This window comes from Pristis pectinata, chromosome 15 (genome assembly GCF_009764475.1).
Source record: "Pristis pectinata isolate sPriPec2 chromosome 15, sPriPec2.1.pri, whole genome shotgun sequence".
Classification (NCBI taxonomy): Eukaryota; Metazoa; Chordata; class Chondrichthyes; order Rhinopristiformes; family Pristidae; genus Pristis; species Pristis pectinata.
In genome coordinates, this window is record NC_067419.1 from 36,899,143 (window position 1) to 36,912,765 (window position 13,623).

At 37.4% G+C, this 13,623-nt stretch overlaps 1 protein-coding gene across 12 annotated transcripts in view; it reads left to right on the forward strand.

The window, feature by feature from the left end:
- The window catches only part of tmem117 (transmembrane protein 117), a 244,938-nt gene that overhangs the window by 109,178 nt on the left and 122,137 nt on the right, over positions 1 to 13,623 (forward strand). For all 12 annotated transcript variants that reach the window (XM_052030128.1, XM_052030137.1, XM_052030134.1 and 9 more), the window contains one exon: positions 10,675 to 10,774. In XM_052030128.1, coding sequence (XP_051886088.1) covers positions 10,675 to 10,774 — 100 coding nt within the window. The remainder of the gene's footprint in view (positions 1 to 10,674; positions 10,775 to 13,623) is intronic.

Below are 13,623 nucleotides of genomic sequence, written 5' to 3' on the forward strand. Positions count from 1 at the left end.
AGCAGGAAGAGAAAGTTCATATTCAAAACACACTGAAGGTACTGCAAATGGTTCATTAAAACTGCAACACAAATGAGGCACAGCTTTGCAGTTTGCTTTGATTATGCACCTCTTTATGAACTATATTTGGCTCCTAGAAACTGGAATCTGAGATCATTTCAGCAAAGATGCATCAGTCTGCAGTCATAACATAGCATTCTGAAAATACCCACCAACTTAAAGACCTTATATTTTAGTTATGCACCAGATTCCAGAATTCTGTGCAGCACTTAATGTGATTTCATAGCAGGCTCAATCTATGTGATAATTAAGGTACATCATTGTTTAACAAAGGCTCAATTAACTTCTTTAAATGCAATTGTTCAGTGTACATTGTTGAATCAAATATCATGTTAATTTATAAATTTATACATAACCCTCCAAGTGAAGAGAAAGAGTAATTAAATAAATGTTTATTTTTGTGTAAAACCACTTGGAAAATGTGCCAGGATTGATCATACAGATCCTGGTGCACCACATAGACAGCTAAAAGGCAGGTTCATGCCCATGATTTTATGTGTGCTGAGATGCTGAAAGCATGAAAGCATAGCAATACACAACTAGCAAATAGTTAATGGTTAAAGTAGCATTGCTCATCCAGCTGGTTAATATCAGCATGTATTCTTCTGACTAATCTATTGATATTACCAGAAAAAGGTAATGGGGAGCTTCCCCCAAAGTACTGCTGCCTGAGCTTTTTTCTGCCATCAGTCTCATTGTTGATGGAGCTGCTGCATTTGGATGTCAAGAATGTTCAATTTTTGCTAATGCATATCTGTTGGTCTTTTCTGGGTTTGCACATATATGGTATGTGATAGCATGCATCTGTGACCATGTGTGCCTGTGATTACACATGAGGAAGCCATTTAAGTGTGCAGTGATGCACTTTGGGAAAAGCAACATGGCGGGGTGGTATAATCTAAACAGTATCACTTTCAGATGTGACTGTGCCTACAAGAACAGAAACTTCCACTAATTGACTAACTTTACTGCAGTAAATCAACTCTAAGTGCTTCACAGAATTGCCATCAAACGGACTGTCTCTGTGTCGTGTCAAGTGATATTGAGGCAGTGAATCGATAGGTACCTTTTAAGGAACATCTTAAAGGTGAAGAATGAGATAATAATGCAGTGAGGGTTACTTGAGTACCTAAGTAGGTAAGGCCCTACCTAAATTATAGGATGAATTTCAAAAAAATTGACTGAATTAAGGACAAGGTGGACAAAATTGCAAAAAAGTGATAATTACTTATATTAAATATGGCAATATTTTGCTGTGAACTTGAGAATACTATGTTATATCCTATACAGTAACAGAAATCTCATCCATGGTTATGTTCAACTAATTGTTGTTCATTTTTGTAAGTTGCGCTGTATAGCAAGTGCTTTTGCTCTTTGAGGGGAAGATGAAAATATAGCAGATACACTGTGAAAACTAGATGCCTTTCCAGCAATTACAACTGAATTCTGAATGTAGGTACAGTTTCTGATTCCTATTGTACATAAGTAGGAGCTATACAGCTAACCACCTTGCAGTAAGACTTGGCTATGGGTGGGACAATAAGGGGTCACTTTTATTCTCACTTGAGTTCAAACCAGATCGAAGTAAAGGGATGAAGATCCCATGCTGGAGGTCCAGCTGATTCAGCAGAGAATTAATCCATCCTTTCAGGGCTCCCGGATTGAATACAGATTGAAAAGATTGAATAACTCTGCCCAGCTGGTAGAACCCCTCCAGTTTCAGCCATCAGCAAGGGGTATGGGCAGAGACTGCTTTTGTGGAGGCACATTATCATACTTACCATACACATGTGAGTATACGTGCATACCTTCAAACCGCTTTTTGATTATGATGGGGGTGGGGCAGTTGTGTTTGTGGTCTGGTTGCCCTCCCATCTCATGCATAAACCCTGCCCTCAGTGGTGGAATGAGTGCTGTTTATTGCAATACTGGCAATAGGACATTTGTATAGGTGCTCATCTCAGCTTGGGATTCAGGCAATTTGTCAGGGTGGGGTAAAGAATTGTTGCTCTATGCTACATTTAACCTCATAGTGTTTGATTTTGATCAAAGTGGAAGAATTATTCCATTCCTGGTAAGTGACATCTTGGACCATAAAGTAATACTTGAAACCAAGTGTGCTTCCCAATGCAGTTATGGAATAATTCAGCAGAAAACACAATGGGCTAAATCCTGCCAGCTATTGCTGTAGATTTTGATTGTAACTGCTAGCATTCAGCCGCTTTAACTGCAATACACCTGCATTGGGACTTACTGACAGATTTGGTAGCTGAATCTCTCATTTGGCTCTGCCATTGGTCCAACAGTGGAGATCAGTTCCGCTGAAGTTCCCTCACATTGTGCTGAGGAATCACCTCAAGACCCCCATTAATTTCAATGATTGTAAGGCAAAGGATTTGCAGATGAAGGGAGGGCAGTAACTCTGTAAAAATTCTTTTGCTTTCCTTTAATATTTTTAATCATTTACAAACATTTTAAGTGTTTTCAGTTCGGTTCATTATTATTTTTAAATTTTTGGTAGGTTTTAATTCTTGTAATTATTTGCTTCAAATCTAATTGCTTTTAAATTACACTGAATATAAGATCCATTTAAAAACCATTAAAAATTAATTACAGCTTTTACAGCCAGGAAAGCCCTGTTCCCAGCTTTTCAGGCTGTCAGGGTTTTTTTGGGATGAGGCCTCTTGATTGTGCCTCCTGGGGCCCCGTCACAGTTTCAGCCAAACCACCAGAGTGTGAGTCACCATCCACAGAACTGATGGATAGCAGGACTTGGTGTGAGTTTGGAGATGGGCATTAGGGTACCGAACGACATCAAGTTTATGGAAAGTAGAATGTGGGAGGCCAATCAAAGTATATCGAAATATTTGAGCCCAGAAGTAGCAAAGATGTACTTGAAGGTTTCAGCAGCAAGTGAGCTGGGAAGCGGCAAAACCAAGTGATGTCACATAGGTAGAAACAAGCAGTTATGGTGATCCATAGCTCATCTACAGGTAACAGCTGAGCAGACGACAGGTGATATTCTGAGCAAAGGTTGTTTGAAAAACACTGGATTTGATTTTTTCAAGAGATAAATATTATAAAGGCATTATTCATAATTGTGGATTTGGGACCACAAATGCATTAATAGTTTCCATAAATAATTTTTGATGTATTTTCTAAATTTGATTTATAAATATACTCAATCATTTCTAATGTAATTAATTCTAAAACTTCAGATCTATAAACCCTGGAAGAGCACTTGTGATTCTATTGAACGTCGTAGTTTGCATTATGATAGGTTCCTGGCTAAGTTGGGTCCAACAGCCTGTCAACCAGCACTTGTATAATACTAACTGTTTAGTGACAGGGTGACTCTTTATCTGAAAGTTGCAGAAACTTCAATAACTTTTCCTGAATGTTTGATATGGTTATGGATTAGACCTGATAACTATTAGGAAAGTAATTTTAAATTGAAAATTGTGAAGATGTAGAATGTAAAATCATCTTAACTGTTTGTAATGCTGTAAATTTTTCATCTGGTGGTGGCAAATGTTTCATGGGTCAGAGCTAAAATGATGTATTAAACTATTTGCATGTTTATGAAATGGTATTTAAATTAGATACATGTTTATCGGCTTATTTAAAGTTATGAAGTTGTTTGATTTGCAAATTGTTTAATTTCATTCCAGAAAACATTATATAAAAAACAGTAACTATGCATCTTCTCATTAACCAGAACCATATTCAAGTGGTTTACCAGTTCTCAGGCAAAGTGTGGCATTGGTTGATATTCTGGCTTGATGTTTCCACAATGAGTTGGGATCAGCTCTTAGTATCGGTATTGGTATTCTTATTGGTATTGTTTTATTATTGTCACTTGTACCGAGGTACAGTGAAAAACTTGTCTTGCATACCATTCGTACAGATCAATTCATTACACAGCGCAGATACATTGAGTTAGTACATGGGCTACACTTGGCTGAGGCTTACCCAGACTGTTTGTAACATTGATGGGTATTTGCCCTTGAATGAACTTCTGACCTCATACTGCGTACTTCCTTGTCCTTTTATCTTTACTCTCTGTACTTTCAGGTGTACATTGGTTCCCAATCTGGCAATGTCCTGAATTTTTTAAAAAAGCATCATTTTTGCTTTAAATCACACCATCTCTTTCCCCCTACCTATCCCTGTAAACTAGACTTAGCAATCTTCTCAAATCTCCGCACTCCTCCATTTCTTGTCCCATGCGCACCCTTCATTTTGATTGCTGCACCAATGGCAGCTGTGCCTTCCAAAATACCACAGCCTGAAGCTCTGGAATTCCTGCTCTAACTTCTCTGCCTCTCTACTCCTTCGAAACTCTCTTCAAAACCTGTCTCTCTAATCTGTCTGTGTTATTTGTATTGATATATGATTTGTTTGATGACCTTCATGTGTAGCACCTTAGAATGCTTTACAATGGTAAAGGTGGTTACAGTTATCACTGTATATCATCATTTTGCTCCTTTTAGGGGCTGGGGAAGCAACAACCTGCTGTAAGATTTTTCCCTGTCAATAAAACAGAGAATCAACTTTGACTGTAGCTGAGGAATACCCACTTCACAGGTAATGCAGCCTTAAAGATGAACGTTACCTTCAACCCAAGTCCCCATTTGGAAGAGGGACTGAGAGGCCATTGATGTTTCTCTGACCAGTCTGAAGCACACGGTGAATGCAGGTGAAAGCTCAGTTGCTCACCACAGTCAATCAGCACTGCTGCAGGAGTGCGTGCAGTTTAATAAAATAAAAATTGAAGACCGACTCATTCTTCCAGGTCAATGAAGCTTAAGCTGTCCTATGCTTGGTGATTTCATTTTACATTAGGAATGAAATGTTCCAGAGAGAAAGAAAGGCGTTTTGTAGTATGTTTCCTGCTGTCAGTCTTGATTTAATAATCTTTTGTGCAATGTCTCAGCAGTAAACTTTGTTTTCTTTATTCCAGCTGTGCGAACAGTGATCTGCACTCAGGCACTCTTGTAATATCAACATTCCTAGTCTCTAACTACATTAGTATCAATACCCCTCAGCTGCATGACCAGGAGCATCAATTAAATAGCATATATGAGTGTTCTTCCTTGTACTGACTGAAACTCTGACATTGAAGCTTATGTTTATCTTTTCCAGTAATTAAATCCAATTTGACTATCCATGCATCCTCTACAATGCCTTATCTTTAAATCTTGGGTAACATAACAATCAACCTCCATCTTAGCCTTTAGTGTTCAAGGATCACATTGTCAAACTGTGATCAGGAGATCAAGTTCTTTATAGGATTCTGTGGATGGCTACCAATCCTGCTCCATTATGTTCAGAATTAGAAATGTCCTTGATTCTTTCCAGTAGTTGGGCTTGGCCAGTTCCAGATAGGATAATTGCTATATCTTGCCATTACGTTTCATCTGTTTTGTTCCTTTGTGGACTGTTAATAATGCAGCAATTTTAATATCAAAAATATGAAGAAGAGTCTGGCAGCAGAACACAAAAGCAATAATGTACTACTTTGCTGTATTTTGAATAATGGTTTTACTCCCTTGGCAGAAGCAGTCTTTCTCTTACCCTTTGTGCATGATGCAATATGTTTCTTCTTCTATGCCACTCATTTTTAGCATCACATTTCTTAAAGATGCCAGTATAATTGCTTATCAATCTGTCCCTATAAAATAGTATATTTTCTGACTGAGTGGGTTTATGCTCTCCCTCACTTGTTTTACATGTTATCTGGTTAAAGCATTACAAGGGAATAGTTTGAGTATCTGAAGCAAAAAAAACTCAGAAGCTGGCAATTTGCTGGAAATAGTATCTTAAGCATTTGTCTAGGAACGACACTGGTTGGAAAATGCTGTATACTTGAGAAATATACAGTTGCATTACCTGCATTAAGTGATTCCTCTTGTATTATTTACCTACATCATTACCATAGGGCTTGCATTATTTTGAATAACCCTTTCATCTTGTAACACACTCATATTAACTTTCTGAATATATTTGGTTTAGCTTGAGGGGCAGACATCATTGTTGCTGTTGATTTAGTTTCGAGGAATACTGTCAGTTAATTGTTCTGCCCTTCCCTGCTACTGTCAGGAATGCAGCTCATACACCAGAAGGTTGAACTCAGTAGCTGATGTCACAATTAGTGTATAGCCTCCAAAGTTGCATTTGAATTGACTGTCTGAAAAACTGAATGGTGCTTAACAACCGTTTATATAGAAAGCAAATGCATGGTATAATGAACTGCTTTGTTGGTTTCTAAGAATCGTTCTTCATCAGACATGAGCCTACATTATAATTAGCTGAAACCTGATTAAAAAGAATAATGATTTTTGTTTTGACGTGTGTTTTATTTGTATATTGATTTGTATCAGAACCTTCAAGTTAGTTTCAATGATATGATTTATTTTCTTAACATTTGTTAACTAGTGCTACTGCAATAAGAAATATATCTTTCTGTTTTGCAGTTCAGGCACATCTTTGCTGCAGTTTGAGATGTGCATCTGGGTCATAAGAATTATTGATCATAATTACATGGAAAGAACAACTCCCATCGGATCATTTTAAAGGCTGGATTGAGTCCAAGTCACTGCACTTCTAGCTGAGTTAATGCAGATATAAATCCCTATTCTCATCAAGATGACTGTTTCAAGACAGTGGAAGAGATCAGTCATTGCATATCTCACAATTCCATTAATGAAAGCCACATCACAAATTTAACATTGAACAATGTATTGATATTTTATGGTTTCTGTGAGATCTCTTGCTCGGTTGTTTAATAACGTGTTCTAATGCCAGTTGCAATATTATTAAAATGGTGCTCAAATCAGTCGGATTTGTATTAAGATATTCCTATCAAACACGTGGGGATCAGCCCATTCTCTTCTCGACTTTTAATATTTAAACACATTCATTAGATTCATTCTGGAACAAAAAGCTAACAGCTGGCAGCAGAATAAAAAGAAGGATAAGATTTAAAATGACTCCTTTTGAGAAAACAAAACTCCCTTGGGCAACAATAGCTTCAGCCATTGTAGGCTTTCTTTCCAAGTCAAACTGAGTTATCCTACATTTTGTTTCATGCATCAATACTAATTGTTTTACAGCCCATGCTAGAGAATGTAAACTGAATAACAATTGTTAATCATTTTTCACATCATTATTGAACTGCTTAAATACTAAACCCTTTCACTTGCACACATAGCATAGCAGTGCAATTAGTGAGTTAGTAGCTATCCTTTTTTAATGCATTCATAGGAAATGGTAAATTTACTACTTTCACTTTCACTTTGAGCTGAAATGAGCTCCAACAATTGCACACTGTGAAGCTAGTTCCCTTAATAGGCATTTAGAAAGATCAACAGCAGACTCAATGCATACGTCTAGTTGTGGAGTGTACAAATTGGAGCATTAGGAAAGGATAGAAAGGATTGCTCCCCTGGTACATGGAAATGGTAAATTGCCTTCAATGGGGTGAACATTAACCAAATCATCCCGCAGACATCAAGTGCAATCACACATAAGGTCAATGAGATCTCAAAAGTCTTTTACATTTGGAAAATCCATGCAGAAGGATTCCAACTTCAGCAAGCTTGTCAAGTGGATAATGCCAATTGTCCCTCTCAATTATATTTAATTGCCTAATTAATATAAGAATAAGAATATGCATGCAAGGTAAAATGGAAGCAGCTCATGCTGAGTAAAAAGTTTAACAAAGAGCTAGACTTGGCATGCTGTGATCTGATTTATACTTTAGGAAGGTCAGATCCTTGGCAAATGAGCAGATAAGGAAATGTTTTCACAGATGGGCTGGCAGCATTGGGAACATCAATTCCTTTCATCAGTGAGAATGAAATGTTATTACAGCAAACTGATAGCTCAGATGGGAAAACATGCTTTTCATTTATTATTTAGCTACTTCAGGGTGAAATTTTAACAGAAGTATAAGGTAATTACATTGCATTGTTGCACTTCATAAACACAGAAGAATCTGGTGCCTTGGAGAAGGATTAAGGAAGACTGGAGCCTAATCTCTATCTGGTCCCACAGAAAATAGATTCGTTCTGGCTGGGATACTTTGGTAGGCCTCAATGCTGATAAACACTACTGGCATGTGTGCTCACTGCTCAGGACTGGAATAGGTAATGTGGCCTAATATCTATTTCAGCATTGATGACAATCGCTTCAATACTAGTGTATGTTAACATAATGTGAACAAGTAAATCAAACTGATTTTAACCATGCTGGTGTCGTGTTGAATCGTCGCTCCTTTCAGAAGATCAAATATCACATAAGCTTGACCACCAGTTATCTAATACTGATCCAATGTTGCAAGTACCAGTCACAATGCCTAAGAAGTCCAGAGGAATATCTTCTCTTTCTCTCCCTTAGGCAGTGTTTTAGGATCAAGGATGACTTGCTTTTAGTCTGATTTTATGGGGTATGAAATGGCTAATGAGTCCCACATGGGAACTGCAGATTCTTCCATAGATAAGTCAGGATACGGTTGAAGGAGGGTGGGTGGGTAGTTTGTGAAGTAGTGTGCTCCTTCTATTGCATAAACAGGGCTTCTGAGTACTGTCAATATATTGCCTTGAGGTTCTCATTATCATCCTGAATGGTCCTTCTCCACTTTGAGTGATCATAGGACAGTAGTTCACAGGAGTCAGTGGTGATGTTGTACTTCTTCAAGGAAGCTTCAAGCACATCCTTGAATCTTCTTCTCTACTCACTTGGTAACCTCCTTGCACAGCAGAGGAGCCAAAATTGTATTGTTGACCTGATAATTGAGATCCAGGGTAGTTTATTGTCATGTACACCAGGGTGCAATGAAATTCCTTGTTGCACGAAGCTCACAGTATGCATGGTAATAATAAATACAATGATAAATACAGTGATGAGTGCAAAAAAAATAGAATGGTGCAAAGTATAGTAATGCAAACTGAAGTAGTGCAAAAAGAAATGCTAAAGTGACAATAATAGAAGAGGTAGAACATGGCAGCACCAGGAAGGGGATGTGAAAGAGATGATTGGATCAGAAGTCTGATAGGAATGGAGAAGAAGCTGTTCTTAAGTCTGGTCGTCACTCCAACTAGGGGTTTGAAAAAAATATAGCAACTTAATGGGTTTTGCCTCCTACTATGTTCCCTTGTGAAGATGTAGTCATGGACGTGGTATACTAACTGCTTAATAAAGTGTAAGGGCACTGTGGTAGTTTTTGTTTTACATTGAATTGTGCCAGCAATAAATTTTAATACTCTTGGTTTCATGATAGTTTTTCTCTATAATTGTTGGATGGAAGTTCACAAATATTCTTCAGAGTTACCAGAGAAAGTACCAGAGGAAAAGTTCTCACCTCAACTACAGATGTTTTTTCAGCTTCCTAAGCAATTCAATTAAAATAATGCATCCTCATGGACATAGTCTAAACCCATAGTGTTTTAAATATTATCATGTACAATCAATCAAATTGCTCCAATATTTGCATTTTTCTAGAGAAAAATGCCTCAGCCCTCAATTTATCCACATAACTTTTTTAAAACTAGGTATTAATCTAATTGGTTTTCCATGAACCTTTCCCCTGCTACTATAGTTCTCATGTGCATCTCTAATCCTGGACATATTATTCTAAGTGCCTAATTCTCTGTACGGGCACTATGATAATGTTTGATTTTTAGTGCTAACAATAGATCTAATACCCTTGGCTTTCCCTATGGTCTTTTCACATTATACAGATACTCCACCAATTCACTTGAGGTTGTGCTGAAACATAATTTTAGAACAGTATGATCTAAAATGTTTTATGTGGCTGATAAATCTGTTCTATCACATTTCTGTTTCCCAAATGCTTTCCATTGTGAACTTCCTCACATGGTGTCTCAAGGTCTGTAGAAAGAGCTTCTTCCATGCTTAAGATGGGTAACATTTTAATTCCTGCCACACCTGGCAGATGCTAATCTTGTTTTCTACCATCCTCAAACAAATGTAGATTGAATTATTATGTTCATTGTGATTGTATCTTGGCAATCATTGTGACATGTAAGTTAGTGATTACATTTCAAATCTACAGTGGCAGTAAAGGGCTTTTCGAGCATTCTGAGGTTGTGAAAGGTGCTTTATAAATGTAAATTGGTGTGTTCATTATTTACTGACATGCTTTATTTCCTTCCAAATATTGTATGAAACTCTAGGGATTAATAACTTCTCTATGGGTACATTGGATAATTGTGTTCAAAAATGAAGAAAAATCTTTAAAATAGTAAGGACATTGGAACTTCATGAAATACTTATTTGCTGATTTTGAATTATTAGTAATTCAACTGCAAGATCACATTTGCAAATAAACTGATAACTAAAAGTAATTCACCTGTTCTCCCAGCAATGTGATATTATATACAAGGGATATGTGCAGAAATGAAACTGTTACTGCTTTTGCTGGGCATGAGAGGGTGCTTAATGATTATTTGGCAGTGAGGGCACACACCACTGCTACATCCCTCCACTTTCCCAAGCTGACATATCTCGTTTCCAGTGTCCTATGGTGAGAATCTGTTTCAACTTTTAAGTACCTGAAATATTACTAATAATGTATGTTTTGTTCCACAGTTCCTTCATCATTAACGAATACATGGGTATAAGAAATGAAAACTTTATGAAGTTAGCAGCAGTTGGAACCTGGATGGGAGATTTTGTCACTGCCTGGATGGTGAGAATAACCTTTCTTATTAGGAGTCCTTTTATTGTTTGACCGGAGTTGTAAAGTTGTGTGATTTACTTCCCATGTTGTAGCAGATGTGTCATGATGCAGGCAGAATCATTATCTACCTACATCTATGGATATCTACATATTTATTTCAGCGTATTTAATGGATGACTAACTTATTGAACAGTGCAAACTGAAATGCTTTATGTGGCTGAAAAATCTGTTGTATCATATATCTGTTTCCCCAATGTTTTTCATTGCAAACTTCTTCACATGGTGTCTCAAGATCCAAAGAAAGAGCTTCTTCCATAGTTAAAATGGGTAATATTTTAATTCCTTTATCACTATTCTTTTCAGTTGCCAAGTATGTGACTTATGTTTTTATGTTCCTATAAACTGAGATTGAATAATAAAACTCACATTAGCAAAAATGTGTCATGTCTATCACACATGAAGAAAGCATGACAAGAATGACTTTATAACTCCATGCAAATGCTGCTCCGAATAAAGGTCTTACTTGCACACTGCACATAGCAGAAATTCAGACTGTGAGAGAATACGTTAGTCTTGATGGTAATGGTTTTCATTTTATCACCATCACCAAAATTATTGCTTTGCTCTAGCAAGTTAAATTCATGGCAGAAAGATACGATCCAAAAGTAGATCGCATTTTCTATTAGCAAAAATATGTGCCCTACTATGCTCAATATATGGATTTTCCTGCTGCGTCCTATCTATTGATCTTTCCTGTATTATATTGACCGCTGATGAATATGTGAGATGCTATCATATAATTGTGTCCTTACTAAGGACACAAAATAATGCGTTGTCAAGTTAAGGCTTTTGTGCTTAAACTCTTCTGTTAATTTTATTTATGGGTCAAGATCCAACAAGATACTGACTTTGCACTTTGCTTCAAAACAATAAATTTATTCACAAGATCACAAGACAAAGGAGCAGAAGTAGGCCATTCGGCATGAGCAAACCATATATTTTCGAGAGAGGATATATTGGTGTTCAAGTCTGATCAATAATGTGCATCAGTCAAATTTATCTCATTGTAAACCATCAAGGTGTTATGATGTATTTGAAGAATGCTAATCTCAGGTCATCCATGGTGTTCAGATCTCCCTTCAGAACTGGAGTAGCGTATCGACGGCTGTGATTTATGCCTTTAATGTTAGAGCAATTTCCTTAATATAAATGGAGAGGTTGACAGATCTCACATCTTAGGAGGTGAGTTTTAGACTGAATGCTTGCTGCTTTTTCCATTGGTGGCTTTGCAATCAAAAGATTAAAATCATCTACTTTGCCATCTGCCAATCTGCATATATTAGCATGTCAGATGTGTTGTTCTAGCCGCCTAGAATAAGCTCTATCTAATTAGCTTCTGAATGTAAGCAGTGAACCAAACAATAAAAGTTATCAGGGCAGAATAAAAAAAAACTAAGTGCTGGAAACACTTAGTGGTTCATATCACCAGCACCTGTGGAGAGAGAAATAGAGTTCACATATCTGATAAATAATACCCATTGTGAAATGGGGCTATGCTAAAATACCCAAGACCTGCACTCACAGTGAGAGAAAGAAATTTTTTTTATGTCCATGTATGGATCTGGATGTTACCAAGGCCACCTTGCGAACTTTGCATTGTGCTATCAATGGAAAGATTAACGTCTTTGATAGATGAACACAAGAAACAATGAATATGCTTCTGCTTTTGTTTGGATCTATAGAAGGCACCTTTACTAAAGGAAGTATAAATTGAAAATGAGTCACCTCAATTTAAATTACAATTTGGAAAGGTATATCAATGTTCACTGGCTTTAGGGTGAAAAGGGAAAGGTTTAGGGGGAACATTAGGGGGAACTTCTTCACTCAAAGAGTGGTGGGAGTGTGGAATGGGCTGCCATCTGATGTAGTAAATGCAGGCTCACTGTAAAATTTTAAGAATAAATTGGATAGATACATGGACGGGAGAGGTCTGGAGGGTTATGGACTGGGTGCAGGTAAATGGGACTAGCAGAATAAAGTTTTGGCACAGACTAGAAGGGCCGAATGGCCTGTTTTCTGTGCTGTAGTATTCTGTGGTTCTGTGGTTGTGACATAAACCAGTAATTATCTCGGGAATAAATTCAGTACAAGCAGCAGCCAATACTTCACTAAGATGTAGTGCTAGTGACCAAGGACAAAATTCTTACTCATGTGTTTTGTACTTTGGAATATTGTGTGCGGTTCTGGTTGCTCCATTACAGAAAGGATGTGAAGGCTTTGGAGAGGGTTCAGAAGAGGTTAACTCTCTAATCCAGGCAGAGGGGGTGCTGCCTGGATTAGAGAGTATTAGCGAGAAGGAGAGGTTGGATAAACTTGGATTGTTTTCTCTGGAGCGTTGGTGGCTGAGGGGAGACCTGACAGAGGTTTATAAAATTATGAGAGGCATAGTTAGGATATATCATCAGAGTCTTTTTTTCCCAGGGTAGAATTGTCAAATACAAGATGAGAGGGGGAAAAGTTCAAAGGAGATCTGCAGGTAAGTTTTTTTTACACAAAGAATGGTAGGTGCCTGAAATGGGCTGCCAGGTGTGATGGAGGAAGCAGACATGATAGTGGCATTTAAGAGGCATTTAGACAGGTATATAAAAATGCAAGGAATGAAGGAATATGGATCATATACAAGCAGATAAATTTAGTTTAATTTGACATCATGGTCGACACAGATATCATGGGCTGAAGGGTCTGTTCCTGTGCTGTACTATTTTATGTTTGTTCAGTCAGAGTGATCCTCATTGCAGATTTATGAAACTACATATGGTAGAGTTTGCTAAACACAAAAGGAGACACATTAGCAACCC